At 51.8% G+C, this 15,567-nt stretch overlaps 1 protein-coding gene across 1 annotated transcript in view; it reads right to left on the bottom strand.

Moving 5' to 3' along the window:
• Positions 1 to 1,730: 1,730 nt before the first annotated feature.
• Positions 1,731 to 15,567, bottom strand: part of CNGB3 (cyclic nucleotide gated channel subunit beta 3) — an 80,398-nt gene continuing 66,561 nt past the window's right edge. The window contains exons 14-17 of the mRNA XM_016153160.2: positions 14,145 to 14,263; positions 4,358 to 4,504; positions 3,960 to 4,134; positions 1,731 to 1,958 (exon numbers count right to left, since the gene is read on the bottom strand). Of these exons, the coding sequence (XP_016008646.2) occupies positions 1,731 to 1,958; positions 3,960 to 4,134; positions 4,358 to 4,504; positions 14,145 to 14,263 (669 nt within the window). The remainder of the gene's footprint in view (positions 1,959 to 3,959; positions 4,135 to 4,357; positions 4,505 to 14,144; positions 14,264 to 15,567) is intronic.

Genomic DNA, 15,567 nt, shown 5'->3' with positions numbered 1-15,567 from the left:
TCCTGCCCTGACGCGTCAGGTGGTATCCCAGTATCGTTCTGATCGGTGTCGCTGTGAGCACAAGGAAGTCAAGCATCTCTTCTATGACAATTACCTATTTATTTTTATTACGTTTCCATAAACTGCCTTTTAATATGCTCTCTCCCTTTAAAAAAATGGGCTTTCTGTCTTTGTACAAACAAAGCATAAGAGCTGGTCTTTGTCTGGTTATGACTTCCAAGTGAGAAGTCAGAGAACAACAGCGCGTTTCCACGTGGTACTTCCTGAAGTGCAAAAGACGATCTCGCAATTAGACCCATCATGGGTTGGTGTTTTTAGAGGCAGTCGGCAGAGGCTTTGACCATAGGAAAGAGGTAAGTGACCGAGAAGGGACAATGCTCCATACTGTGGCAGGCGGCACTGACGAATGCAGAGGAGCTGATGTCAGACCAGGGCCAGCCGCAGACCTAGTAGGTGGCGGTTCCTGAAAAAGCAGAAAGACCGACTTCCACAGAGGGTCTGGTGGGGTGGTGCTGATGAAGTCAGGGCAAGCAGCATGTAATCGGTGGGGGAGACACGTGGGCCCCTGAGCAAACAAGCCACGTGGTCGAAAGTCACCCTCCCCAAATTCATAAATGGAGATCCTAACCCCTAAAGATGATACCACTGGGGGGGGGGGCTTTGGGAGGTGCTCTGCCCCCACGAATAGGACCCGTGGTCCTCTCAAAAAGGCTCTGGCGGGACCCCTTGCCCCTTGAACCTGCGAGAACGCAGGGGGAAAGAGCCTGCTGTGTGCGGACCAGGGCGGGGCCCTCAGGTCCTGGATGTCCCTCCTCCAGGGCTGTGAGGGCCCGAGTTCTGCCACGCAGAAGCCGCCCAGTGTGTGGTGCGTCATCACAGTAGCTCGAAGGGGCGAAGCCAGTGGTGTTTTAGAAAGACTGAGCCGGGCGACTAGTGATTAGAGCCACCGTAGGCGAGGAGCCAGCGTTTATCTGGGTTGAACACGAGGCGTTGCGGCGTGAGCACTGAGGCAGCGGGGTCATTAGCTCTGAGAGAGAGGACGGGCTTGGCGACGCTGGACCACGGGAGACCTCCTGACCGGTTACTCCTCGGTTTTAGTCTGAGACTAGAAAGGCGCTGCGTCCTGTCAGCCTCTGTGGCGACGGGGACGTGTGAGGCCTCCTGTCGGCGTCTGCTGGGCCCTTCAGGCTGGCACGAGGGAAAGTGGGGACGTTGGTTTCTGCGCCCCAGGGCGTGGCTGCTACAGGGTCCGCTGCGCCGAGCCTCCCCAGGGCTGCCGGGCTGCCGACGGCCTGGCCCGGGGCTCTTCGGCATCGGCGCTCTGCAGGCCCCGCAGCTGGGCCCCTCAGTGACACCTCGTCACATCCGAGTGGCAGCCACCTGACTTTTGACTCCGGATTAGTCTCATACTCTCCTCTACTGAGAGCTGGCGCGAACAGTGCCGTGGAAGACATTAACACGCACGCAACTGAAGAGGAAAGGCCGGTGGGTCAGAGCCAAGACCCGGCTAGTTGGAGAGTGGAGAGAAATGTCATTAAGAACAAACTGATGACGGAAAACCTACCACGTGCCATCGGGAGCACTGCTGCGCGCAGCACAGCTAACCCTCGTCACCGGCACGGGGCGCGCCCTCGGACACGCGGCTAGGGGCTGCCTGGGGCTTCTCGATGGTTCGTGTCAGCAGGCTGGGGGCCTGGTCCACCTCTGAGTACATCGGGACACGCAGCCCTTTACTGCCGAGGCTCTTCTTCGACTTCAACTGTCAGCACCTCTTCCCCGGCCTCGGCAGAGGGAGCCATGCTGACCGCGAGGGATGGCCGGGCGGTGCCTCCGGGCCACGCGGCCCTGCTAGCCGGGCCGGGAGCCGCGCTGCACGTGGGTCTGCCCGTGGGTCCTCTCCCTTGACCTTCGTGCCCTGTTCCTCCACACTCTCCTCCCTCGGAGCTCCCACCGTCATTCTGCAAGAAGCAGTTGCAAAGAGTTGGTAGTGAAATCATGATCAAGGACAGTGGCGTCTTTTGATTAATACACGAGGGCAACGGTCACCACCAGACAGCGGCGTGAGCCTGTTGAGCCCGCGTGCGTGAGTGTCACCAGGGCGAGCTTCCCGATGTGCCCGGAGTGGCCTTGGCCTGGCGTCTGGCCCACGGTGCTGGGCTGGGCTGCGTGTTTGCCCCTGCCGAGGACTCTCGCCCTGTTGGCCCTCACACCCTCTGGATTAGTAGATTTGGTGCTTGGGACTCTTGGCTTTGCTATTAAAATATTTACTTATTTACTTTATGGAGATGAAATTTTAAATATTTATTTTTTAATGAAAACTATTACTAGAACCCCATAAAAGCACTGTGGACAGTGTGGCTTCCTCCCGCACAGGCCCGGGGGAGCCTGTGGGAGAACCCGCGTCTCCCCCTCCGTCCCACGGCCACCACAGCCCGTCTGCGGACGCGCGCGCTCGGCAGCATCTGGAGGAATTTCCTCTTCGCGGGCGATGCCGGCCTCAGTTTCGGAGAGGCTCGGATGAAGCATGACGGTGCATGTGAAGTGGGGACCTCACTTAACACAGTGACTCGTGTGCTCCTTCCCCACATGCCCACGCAGATGACCGTCGCCACGATGGACGTGAGGCGCCCGGCGCGCTGTGCCCCACCTCCCGCCACAGGCAGGACGGGGGAGGAGGAGATGCTGTGCTCTCCCCAGCGTGACTGACTACATCTGCTGCATGAGTTTCTCGAGGAGCCACAGCTACCCATGTCCTGCAGTCGGAGACGACACAGCGACTGGGGTCAGAATCCTGGAACCTTGCTGTTTTTCGTTACTTTCCCTCATAGGCTTATTATGAGAATCAAAGAAATATATATATTTAAAAAAGGAACAGTGGTAACACCTGAGTTTCCTGACGTTCCTAGGAACTGGGAGCCGCTCGGGGGGCCTGGAGGTCTGAACACCTGCGGAACAGACTGGCTTTGTCACTGACTGTGATCTTACCACACACGTTGACCTGGATCTCAGTTTGTGCACGTATAACATGAAGGCCCTGAACGAAATCTCCGAGGTCATTTCTGGCTTCGAACGTTTGTGCTACGCAGCTGACTGAACACCTGTGAACACGTCTGTTGGCTTGTTGGTGTATTACGTATTTTACAGGTGGATGTGCACACACACAGTTGATTCTCGTTACTCGTGGTAGCTTCGTTCTATAAAGCTGCCGTGAACACTGTATTAGGACACCAGACCCACTGCGCCGGGGGTAATGCAGGATTAGGTTCCCATGAGCCCCTGGCCTTAGTGTTTTTGTCAACTGATCAGGACATGACCTTGTTTCACGGCCGCTTCTGTTTAGAGACACGTGCGTCCTAGGTCCCGTGGGCCGACTGCACCGAACACCTGGCCACAGCCACAGCTCAGGCCCGGGCGAGCTCGTCTGGCCCACGCGGCGTCCCCCAGAGGCGCTCCCGGCACTTCCACACCCAGGACGCCAGGCGGCGCGTTGGCATATGCTCGGGGCATTTTTACCAGGAGACAAAGGCGCATGTAAACACAAAAACATAACACTTAAGCAGACCATGAAAAGGCCAGGGTCTCTGTTCGACCTCGGCGGAAACGCGTTCTGGCTGCTCTGCTCATGCGTGTGTCTGCGGAGGCCCACGGAGGCACCCCGAGCACAGACTCTAGGGTTACAACAGGTTAGTGAGTGGGCAGATTCCCAAACACAGGACCCACAAGTAACGTGCGTTGACTGTATTTTTATGTCTATTAAAACCACTGATAATAAACCCGTGAGGCTTAGGTGTGATGACGTTCAGGGAGACGGTTTCACTAACAACGAGCGCTGTACGTAGTGTAGTAATTACTTGCATTAGCTGACTCCCGACTGTCCCCGGGCATGAAGTGGGGCCAGAGCAGGCCCCATCTGGCCACGCGGGCCCAGGGCCCGCCCGCTGCGCCCGCTCTCTGCTTACCAGGCCGGCCTGCTCTCTCTTCAGCCTGAGCGGCCTTGTGAGACCGGCTTTTCCTGGGCTTCCTAGGAGCGCCTTCAAGATTCTGGGTGTCGCTGGTTTGGGAGGGAAGAGGAAGGCGAGTGCTCTTCTTGGTGAGGTTGCCTCCGTGGCAGGAGCCTTCTTCCTGAGCAGCACTCTGTGGACGGGAGAGAAAGGCCGCGTTAGATGGCACTGCGAGTTCTGGAAAATCCTCCTGCGAGTAGTCATTTCTCCCCATCTGTGGCGCCGTCGACGGACGGCCACATACACGGTCGTTTGCTACGTGTGTGTCATGGAGAAAGACCACAGCCACACAGTCCTCCTCCCAGACGGTACGGAGGAAAACCCGCTCCTCTCCAATGGGCTTTGAAAGGCTGTACCTGGCTTTCCTCATGAGCAGCTTTTCCGAATCTGGGTAACGCAGCAGAATTTCTCGGAGGGTCTTTTTGTCCAGAGTTAAAAGATCGGCAAAGCCGTGGGCCACCACGTCGGCAGTCCGGCGGTTCCCTCCCGTCGCTGCAAGAAGGCTGAAGAGAGAAAAGTGTGCCTGTCACCATGCCACTCTGCCTCAATCAAACTCTTGAAAAGTGAACTCAGACCTAGTACCATCCGCACCGCCCAGAGACTACTCCTGGAGGGGCGAGTGCGGGGGGCTGTGCACGCGTCACGCTGCGCCGGCCGCACCGTGGCGACAGTTTTCCGCGGGTTCTGCCTCAGACTCCCTCCTCACAGTGAGCCCTCGGTGGCCCGAGACCCCCCCGCAGACTCCAGAGAGCAGCCTCTGTGGCCGGGGTGCCCTCCACGCCCGCTTCCTCCGCGCTCCATCCTCCCCGTCCCTGTTCCCGGAAGCCGGCTCGGTGACCTGGCCCCCTGACTTCCATCTGCTTCGGCCAACAGGAAACAGCGGTGAGCAGGAGGACAGTGGGGCTGGAGCACCTACCCCGCCCCGTCCCTGCCAGGCCTCCGTCAGCAGCGGCTCCTGCCGGTGGCCCCGTCCTGAAGCGCAGCTCTCCCCGGTCACCTGCCCGCGCCTCGCCCCGGCCTAGCTGTGGAAACAGCTCCCTGGCTGTCGCTAGCTTCGCGGTACTACCCTTCTCGTTGGTACTACCCTCGTTTAAATCTCCCTTCACTCGTACGAGTCCTGTGCCTGAGGGTTTATGGCAGACAACGCGTCCTTCCCCAGCTGTTGTCCCCTAACGTCTCCCAGCCACCGTGCTTGGGTGTACATCCTGTCTCCTGCCGGGCTCGGCCTGACGCAGCTCTGACATCAACCCGTAACGGTGCCTGGGGACACAGGGGAATCCAACCTCGTCCCGTATCAACTCATAAATCACCTCGTCCCTCGACACCATGAAGCATGCAGTGCAGTCATTCAGATGCAACTTCCCATGCGGAACGTCACTGAATTCTGGCCTTTCTGACTGTCTGAGACATAGCTGGGCATTTTGCATTTGGGAAGCGATCAACAAACACTTAGCGAATAAATGAACACACAAGTGAATAAAGCGAGCAGAAATTCAATCACTCACCAGTGATTTGGAAAACGAGGGCTGGTCTTTGAAACTGAGGCAAGAAAAAACACATTTCAAAAGTTTTAAAAAACACTACGGGCTCTACAGTGAGAAGATAACACGACTGATCGATCGACTTTCTTGGCATCAACCAGTTAGACACAAAGCAAGAAGGCTGACATTAATAAACACACAATCTCCAGGGGCGGAAAAGACAGAGGAAGATCCCGGCAACAGAAATGTCCCCACTGTCACAGTCCTGCAGAGCCGTGAGGAGGTCACGGGTTCTGTGCCTGAGGGTTTATGGTAGACAACGCGTCCTTCCCCAGCTGTTGTCACCGGCAAGAGAACGTTCCGACTGGCTGTCAATGTTAAGAAATTAACATGAAGAACCGTGGGACAATTTTAAAAGGTATCCATGCTATTTACATAAGCACACACAATGTTTTCTAATACTAGAAGACTTGAAGTAATAACGGCAAAGAACTTTCCGAACTTAATGGCAGACAACAAACTGTAGCTCCAGAAAACTCAGAAATATCAAGAACACCAAAAGACTGTTCCGAGGCACATCATGTTCAAATTGTAATAAATCAAAGAAAAGAGAACCTGGAAGAGCCGGAGCGGGGGCAGCCTCGCTCCAGAGGAGCAGGAATCACAGCCGACTTTTCACCAGAAATCACGCGAGTGAGAGGAGAGTGAGGCATGAAGCGTCATGGCCCCAGAACACTATGTGCAGGGAAATTAGCCTCCGAAAGTGAAGGAGGCGCAAAGGTTTTGTCAGAAAAACAAAAACTGAGGGACTTCAACATTAGCAGAGCTAGAAATGTTGAAAGGAGGAAAATGATACAGGTTAGAAATCCAGGTCTATGTAAAGAGTGAAAGATCGCTGGACAAAGACTACAGAGAGGTAAAATAAAACTAAAATCTTTATTTCTCTTATTAATTGATCTAAGATATAACTTAAATAATAAAGCAACAATGCATTAGGTGATTATAGCCTATGGGTAAGAGAAATGAATGTCACCAATGTCCTACGGGCTGGTAGGGAAGATCCGAGAAAACTGTCACGAGGTTCCTATGCACACGTGGGTGGCACGGTGTCATGTGAAGGGAGACTTAGATTAGTTTAAAATGCACATTGTAACTCTAGGGCCACCACTAAACTTTTGAAAATAAGTATAACTGAGATGCTAAGACAGGAGAGAAAATGGAATCACATAAGATGCTCCATTAAAGCCAGAGAAGGCAGGAAAAGGGGGAAAGCGTCACGTAAGGCCACCGTAAGGCATCGGACTGGGCCTCTTCCCTGCACTTCACATTTGGGTTGGGTCCAGGACGCCCCATGCAGCCCACTTCAGAATGGACTGCCCTGCCAAGGCAGAAAGTCTGTGCTCAGACTCTACAAATGTTGACCATGTTAATACCTATTTATTTTGCTCAATGATTTCGTATTTTAAATGTCTTGCCCCATGGCAAAAATCACCAACTTATTCATCCTTTCCTATCATCTATCTATCTAACCTATCATCTATTATCTATCTATCTATCTATCTATCTATCTATCTATCGTCACATATCTGTCACCACAATCATCTCTTTAGTCACTCAACTTCCCGTCTTCCTATCTTTCTATGAAATGGATGTTAGTATGTGAAAGATAATGATTGGACGAGCCTACTCCATTTGCATTCTGTTGCCCTGGACACAGGAAATCCTGGAGTCAGGAAGGGATAGACGGCGGGGGGTGGGGGGACTTAATTTGGGCCTGAGAATGTCTCTGTGCGTGTCAGACTATGAGAGCGGAACAGAAATAACATGTAAATGTCAGCTTTTTTTGAGATTTCTCAAGCTTTAATTAAACTTGCCTACAGGTTACACGTTTGGAGTGCTTGATGAGTTTTTGAACGGAAGAAATAGTTTGCCAGATGGATTTTGCCCAAACTCTCAGCAATGTTTAAAATAGCATCTTCCCCCCCTCCCTCCTGTCCACAAAATGCTTCTCCAGCATTCCACCAATGCAAAGTTTCACGTGTTAAAACAGCTTAGTGAGAAGATCTTTAAATATGCCCGACCGCACAGAGCTGCTGAAAGAGCACGTGCTGCAGGACCAACGGCTGAGGGTGACAAGTGTCCCCAGGCCAGAAACAGTGACGAGTGCACAGGACGGGAGACACAGGGATGGGGCTAATGCCAGATCCTCTTCTGTGTGCTGTGACCTCAGATAACAACTTAAAGACCTTTTCGATTTCAGTCCAATCACGCGAGTGTTTATGATTTGCGTGCCGTGGACTCAGCACTGTGACGTGAAGGCAGAGGAATTATTATGGCTCAGTACAGTTTTGTGGAAAGAATATGAGTGTTGGAATCAAATAACTCTGTCATTCATTTAGTGTCTTTCTGAGCAGTTACTTGACCTCTCTTTCAGGAAGCAAGGCCACCTTTTAATGCCTACTATAGACATCTGGTCATCTTCAGAGAAAAATAACTGTACATAGACTCCTGATATTCAATTATCGAAAAGATGCTATTAGGTAGAATTTCTGGCTTAGAAGTTTTAAACTTAATTTGCTGTAACAAGGAACACTAAGTATGATGACTTTGTTACTCAGGGTTCTCCAGAGAAATGCAACCAGCAGTGGGGACAGATATGTACACACAGGAACTGGCTCGCGGGGTCACGGAGGCTGAGAGGCCCCACCATCTGCCGTTGGCTCAGATTCATTCCCCTTTTTTGCTACACAGAGGAGGATCTGCATGCCTGGGTTCTCATCAGAGTTGGCGCAGACGTCACAGATACAAAAACGCAGCCCGTCCGCCCCCAGTGGGTCTTGACTTCAGGCTTGAACTGGCATTAGAGGAAGTGGATGGACAGTGAAGGAGCTGGGCAAAAATGCTAAGAAAAGAGAAAAGGGGAAACGAGAATAACATGTACCTTTTATTCCATGCCCTGTTCATTTATGCCCTTTCAAGTGCCCAGGAGAATACTCTGCCATGATACTCTGGCTAGAAAATACTGTATCGAACGAACTAACATACCAGCTTAACTGTTTTTTTGGAGTCAAAATAGCTAACGACGTCATATGTTGATGACCATGACAACCAAGAGAGGTACGTTCTTACCTATACTTATCAACATGGACGCTGAGGTCTATATCAGTGAAGCGACTTATTCGAGAACAAATACTTAGGAGGCTTACTGTTGAGATTCAAATCCAAGACTGGGGCTGACTTCAAGTCACAAGGCCTTTTCTTTATACCCTGAATAACTCCAGTGCTGCTAATGAAGTTGTCGCTGCTGTCTGAACGCGCGTTTGCCCACAGACAGACAAGGCGGGGAGGCCAGTGGGCTGTGTGGCGTGCAGTGGCCGTGCAGGGGTCTGGCTTGGCGTCTCTGCTGCCGCACTGCTGTCCCGACGGTGGGCGGGGCCGTGACTGCACCGCATGAGAGACACTGTGAACAGCGACTGTGGTCACTGTCCCGAGAACACATGAAGCTACGTTTCAATGTGGCACTGACAATATAGTTGTTTACAGGGATATTTTAAAAAAGATGAGGTTTGCTTTTTGCTCCAGACAAAAAGGTGCTATAGAATCTGAGATGCTATACATACAGGTGCAATGAGAATAGAAATACGCATTCCCAAACAGACAATGTCCACAGGTTTGAGACAGGAAAAAAATGGAAACAAGAAGTTTTCTAGCTCAATATTAACTGATCCTATCCCTCTTCATACTTCTAATGTGTCCATCATTTCTGACTTTTAGGAAAGGCAGGCGTTGGGGGTGGGAGAAGGAATAACAGAGTTATTCTGACGAAGAGTAAGATTTTGGAATTAGAAGAGCCCAAAAAACTAAAAGTCTCCCTTGGTACTCCCATTTTAATAACTGAGTGTTCAGGAGAAATAGGCAAACATTGTTTGGAGGAAAAAAGAGGTTTAAAATTATTTTTCAAAATAGTTGTTCTTTTCACAATGATATAAAGTAAATATGAAAATATTCACAGAATATGCAATCTGAACAAAATAACTGGTGAAAAGTTAGAACTTAAATATTTTAAATGAAAATCAGACAATGTAAAACACATAAGGATATATAAACATGTAAGTTATACTCAATGACCTGTTACATAGAACGAAAAATGGGTGGTAACAAAGAAAGAAATGAGGAAGGTAAAGGATCGCATTTATGAAAATAAAGAGGCCCATAGAAAATTAATTCATTTAGCAAACATTTCTTGAGGACCTATTATTTTCTAGGCATTATTTAAAGAAATGCAAATTAAACAACCTGTTAAGATGTACAATCCCTGAGGATAATAAAGCGATATCAGTGATGCTAGAGAGAAACAGCTACACATTGCATGCAGTATTGTTCATTAGTTAGAGTTTTGGGAAAATAATCTGCCCATATAGGTGTTATAGAAATGTTTCTACCTTTTGACCTAGTTATTTCACTTTTGGGAATACACCTCAAAGAAATGAAAGAAGGCAAATTTTACAAAGATCAACACAGCAGTGGCACTCCGAATAATGAAAACTGACAAAAAGGGTACAAGGCCGATTACTCATATTCGTGACAAAAACGAATGTGTATTAGTACATTTGCGAAGATGGACAGATAACTACATTCACTTATTTACTCGATAGCTATTTATTGGGCACTTACGTGGGCCAGGCAGAGCCCCAGGGGCTGGGGGTCGAGTGCAGACGAAGCCGGCGTTTCTGCTGCGGGCTCTGGGGGCCCGCGTCTTGGTGCAGAACAGAAAGGAGCCTCCCTGGGCACGTGCAGCCCTGTGCGCGCGGAGCTGGCAAGAAAAGCCCCCCTTTTGCAAAGTAAAGGGCACCTGTCCATGAGGGGCAGGCTCAGGGCCCAGGAGCGGGGTCGGGGGTTCTAGCCCCCGCCCCGCCCGAGGCACAGCGCAGGTAGTCTAGCGAGGAAGAAAGACACCGAGGGGACAAATGCACCGGCGAGGCGAGCGCGTGACTGCAAAGGTAAGTTCTCCGAAGGGGCCCTCGGCGAGGAGAACCGGGGTCCTGTAGGGAGAATCTAGACTCCTGCACGAGGCTGAGACGAGGTCAGGGGGACGGGAGAAGCACCGGCAGAGGTAACAGCCTGTGCGGAAACCCCCCAAGGGCCACATGGCGCGGGGCATGCCGAAGGGACCCAGGTGTGGGCTGAGAGACGGGCAGGTCCGGAGGCGACGCGCACCTCATTCTGAGGAACGATGAGCAGGCCCAGCACGCCTGCGAGCTGAGGGCAGGGACGGGGTCCTGGCTGTGCTTCCCCAAGACCCGCGGCGGCAGAGGCGGCTGGACTGGAGAGGACGTGGCACTGCGTGGGGTGCGGCGCGGGCGCGCGGCGAGGAGGGGGCGCTGCGCACTCGGTTCTCCACAGCCAACTCCAAGGACGCGCTGGTCCTCGTGAAGTCCTGTCTTCCATGACGTCGCGTGTGTGGTCCGTCGCCGGGCGCTGGACTCCATTCTGTCCCTCCGTCTCCTGTCTCACCTATTTGTGAGCCTTCGAGGGAAGCGGCCGCTTCCTGTTCACCGTGCCATCTGCGGCCTACTTTGGGACACTCCGCGTTATGCTGCTAGGGATCCTGAATACAGTTTTCTGCTGTTTTCATCAAATCACTATAGACTATTTGGTTAATTAAAAGTTGCTGAACAGCTCCTGCATTGGTTTTGAATGGAGGCAGGAGGTAAGTAAAAATCAACGCCTATCGTGTGGATTTTACGTAGCTGCTGGTGATGTAAAGATGGAACGTTCTAGTTCTTATATTTTCATAGCTCAGGCTGTTCGGGAGACCCATCTGAGCAAAATCATCATCAGTCAGAGGTGACTGTCGTGTCAAAGCCATGACCAACATTACGAAAGCACAGGACAGGGAGCGCAGAGCAGGGTGCAACCCGTGAGAGACGGCTTCAGACAGCTGACCTGAGCTGAGTCGTGAAGGGTGAGAAGGTATTTTCCAGGGGGAGGACATTCCAAAAACGGAAAAAACCAGTCGGGAATCCTGTTGAAATCATAAGCAATTCCAAGGGTAAAAACTTAGGTGAGTTTCTCGAAGAGTAAGATTTTAACAGAGACAGAGGGAGACAGGAAGTGGTTAAGCATATTGGGTGGATCCGACTCAGCACAATGTGTGTGTCAGGAAACAGGGAGTCAGGACCACGAGAGGCCAGCCCTTGGCAGACCCCGGCTCTCTCTTAAAACGGGGTGTCTGCACCTTCGAGATGTTCACTGGAAATGCGGCCTGAGTTTTCTCCATGACAGGCTGTAAGTCTATTTTTCAGTCGAAACTTTGCTCTTTTGGATTATTTTTTTCCCCAAGAAAAAGGACCTTCTTTAAAAAGCTACACGATGGTGCTGCACTTAGCTCATTTTAACGAAGGTCACAGCGTTTCTGAGTAGTAAACACGATCACTCGGTGTTCCCAGGGTCTGGACGTGTGGCAGGCAAGCGTCCAGCACTGGGATGAACAGCTGGTGCTCCAGGGGCGCGTGGCGGCTGTGGGGCTGCAGGGATCTGGGAAGGGCCAGGCGCGCCCTGCTCCCCCTCACCCACGGCCAAGAGAGAATCAAGGCAAAAAGCTCCCTTCTGCTCAAGTCAACTGGACTCCTGAGCCGGTTTCGGGCATGTCTGGCCTGCTGGCTTCTGCTCAGCCCGAGGAGCCAGGTGGGTGGAAGGAGACTCTGTGAGAGGCTGCTGTCCGGCCTGAGCTGGCCCCGGGCGCTTCCTCCGGGATGACGACGATGTAGCAGTGACGTGTGTCCCAGTGCTGACAAAGCTCTGCTCTTCTGGGAACACTCGGCCCTTGAGAGAGGTTGGCTGATTAACTTCTGCCAGGTTTCCCATGAGACTGTTGCATGTTCCGTGACCTCGAAGAGTGCAGTGATTATTAAGTCACCAAAACGTTAAGTCCCTCTTGCAAGGAGTCCACGTAACACGCCGACAGGAAACGGGCAGAGGACTGGACCTCGGGCTTCTGAGAACTGTCCCCACTGCTGCCCCCCAGCAGGGCCCCCAGCAGCGCCCGCTGGCTCTGAGCAAGGAGGGAAATAAACAGAGGCCATGGGGTGGGCAGGGAAATAGTGCACCTCGACACTGAGGAGCCCCTAATGACGCCATGGGGAGAGCTCCCTGGCACGCAAGAATGGCTTTTTTGCAGCTATGAGGTCCAGGGCTGGACGGACGTCTTCCTTCTGGGATGTGGTGGCGGGATCTCTAGATCCTGGCCCATGAGACGCGGGTCTGAACATTGTCCCGTCCTGTGTCATCGCGGGCAAGGTCAGTGGCACCTGGAGGCACATTTTCTTCAGCTGAGAAATGGACATTAACTGCCTGACTGTCTGCTGTCCCGCTGAGAGCCCATGTCCCAGTCCAGGACCCCCGACCCCGCACGTGAAGCCCCGCGGCTGACTCCGACGGGTCCCCCGCCCCAGCCCTGCTCTGCTCCCGCTGCCGTCCACAGAGCTGCGGAGCCTTTCAGAGTTGTAATCCAGGGGGTCATTCCTCCGCCTACAGCCCTCCGATGTTATCCGTTTGTATCCAGAATAAAACGCAGATTCCCCAGCACGAGGCCCCGGATCACCCGATCTCTGCTGGCCGCGTGGGCCTCCTCTCCGCTCGTGCCCCTCCGTCGCCACACTCAGCCACGACCCGTGCGTCTGTCACCGGACGAGCGTGCTTTTCCCGCGCCCGCACAGCGGCTCCATGGGCTCGCCCCCAGCTGGAGAGGCTGTCCCTGACCACAGAACCCAAGGGTGCTCCCCGGCTGTTTCCAGCGATTTCCCCGCAGCGCACGGATCGGGACGTGAACCAGGCTCATCTGCTTCACGGCTCGGCCACTGTTGGTCCCCGCAGGGCTGCGAGCGCGTGGGGCACACCTTCTGTGCCGTTTTCACAGTGTGTTCCCAGGGCTCAGCGCGATACCTGACACCCCAGCACCAGGTGCCCAGCACACATTTGTTGATGAATAAATGAGTAGGTGTAAATACAATAACGTGTTCAGAAGTGTCTAGCGCACGAGATGCCTAAATTTGTTGTCTGCTTTCTTGCTCCTGGGGACTTACCTTAGGAAACGGCAATATGAAACAAGAGCAACAGTTGACCCTTGTTGGGCCATCCGAACAGTTAACTCACTTGCCAGCCTCTAACATGTGCGTCGTTATTACAGCTGTGCACATGAGGAAAGTGAGGAACACAGAGGTCAAGGAAGTGGTGACCTTGGATTTGGACTCGGGCGACTTGGTCCCACAGCTGTGGTTCTATCACGCGCCTCCTTGAAACAGCCGTCCAGCCCGGCGTTCAAGTCTTCCAGCAGCATGACAACAAACAATGGATTCTCCCAATCGTTTCTTTCACTATTCCCTCACTCACTCACTCATTCATTCATTCATTCATTCATTCATTCATGTATTCAGTCGACATATGTTAGCACTGACCTGAGTCTCAAGACTAAACAGCTGCATGAGCCAAGTCTTTTGGGGGAAGAAAAGGTATAAATAGAAATGAAAATCCTTATTTTACCAATGCTCTCAGCAAAATCAAACCTTTGATAATCTGGAGCAGAAACTTCCCAAATTTTAAAACCTAAGATTTTTCCTTTGTGACAACAGCCTCCCTCATTTGCAAGGTGTCTTTCGGATACCTGACTTCTCCAAACACTGTCCCCGCTTTCAGAGTGGCCAGAACTTGAGCACCATTGGAGCCTCCGAGCACTTGGACTTCTCCTTGCTTGACGATATACATTTCCTTCCCAATTTCTCCCTAAATGCCAAACACAAAGAGGCACTTAATTCTTGACAATTACCCCCCACCCCCCAAGCAAAGAAACAGAAACTTCTAGAGGAATCAGTGTAAACGAAGGAAACAATGTAAACGAACGGGCCGCCAGTTTCAGGTCTGCGGGAGCTGCAGACATGGGTCGTCAGGTGGAAGGAATGACTGGCACCGTGAGCACTGACGCCGCCGCGGGCCACGCGGAGCCATCGCGGCAGCGCGTTGTGCCAGGAGTGGGCACGGGCGGAGCACGCAGCTGGCTGCAGCGCGGCCCGCCTGGCTTTGGTGGCCACTGCTCTGCCCGGTTACCAGAGTGCGCAGGCCGCGGCCATCCCACGCTTCTGCACACAGCACTGGCTCAGATTTAGAACCTGGGGCACACGAGCCTCTAAGCTATCTTTCCTGTTCCACACCCGATTTCTCTAGTCTTCATCTGTGTGTGTCTTTTCCTGCACTGTACGCTTCGCTGTAGTAAGTCTTAAGCCATAACCATAACTTTATGTTGAGTCGTGCGGATCACCAAACTGCAAGATCCAAAAGGAATAAATATGCCTCACAAGACACCGAAAGGGCATCTGGGCCAAAAAAAGCTGCTCCACTCCGATAAGCTGGTTTGTGTGACATCAGACACATCATTTGGATAATAGTACTCACATATCTCAAAGAGCTGTCTTGATCATCCTGAACAATAAAAATATATCATGACACTCCGTTCGGGAGGGGACTGGGTTATGCGACATAATAAAATATTTTTGTTAACCGTATCTCGAAGGATTAGAACGCACTAACACTAACTCGGGACTAAGTGACGTTGATTCCAGTTTCTGCTCTGCGATGGGTGAGATGCCTGCTGTGTCCCAGTGCTTGGCACAGGGCTTGTGACACAGACACTCATTTATGGAAGAGGGAAATGTACTTTAACCATTCGCTGGGAAGTTCTGAAGTCTTTTACCAACAAGGTTATTTTCTTGAACATAAATTATCATATTATAATTTTGGGTTGAGTTTAAAGTTTTCGCACTCCAACTCTTAATTAACCCTTTGTGAAGTTGAAATTCTCATTTTATCTCCCCATTACCTTTACAAGGAAGGTAGAGTAAGTAGTATTATTTCCATTTTATGGAAAGGAAAATAAAGGTACAGATTGGCTTAGCTGACTACCCAAAGCTCCATGACAGTCAGAAGCAAAAGGAGACCTAGAATGAGCATCTCCTAACTGAGCAATGCAGAGAGTATATTCAAATTTTGCATTGTGCAGAATATTAAGTAAATATTTATTCTCAAATATAGAG

Source organism: Rousettus aegyptiacus, unplaced genomic scaffold (genome assembly GCF_014176215.1).
Source record: "Rousettus aegyptiacus isolate mRouAeg1 unplaced genomic scaffold, mRouAeg1.p scaffold_m13_p_15, whole genome shotgun sequence".
NCBI lineage: Eukaryota > Metazoa > Chordata > Mammalia > Chiroptera > Pteropodidae > Rousettus > Rousettus aegyptiacus.
The sequence above is the reverse complement of the archived record's forward strand: the minus strand, read 5'-3'. Positions and strand labels throughout refer to the sequence as shown.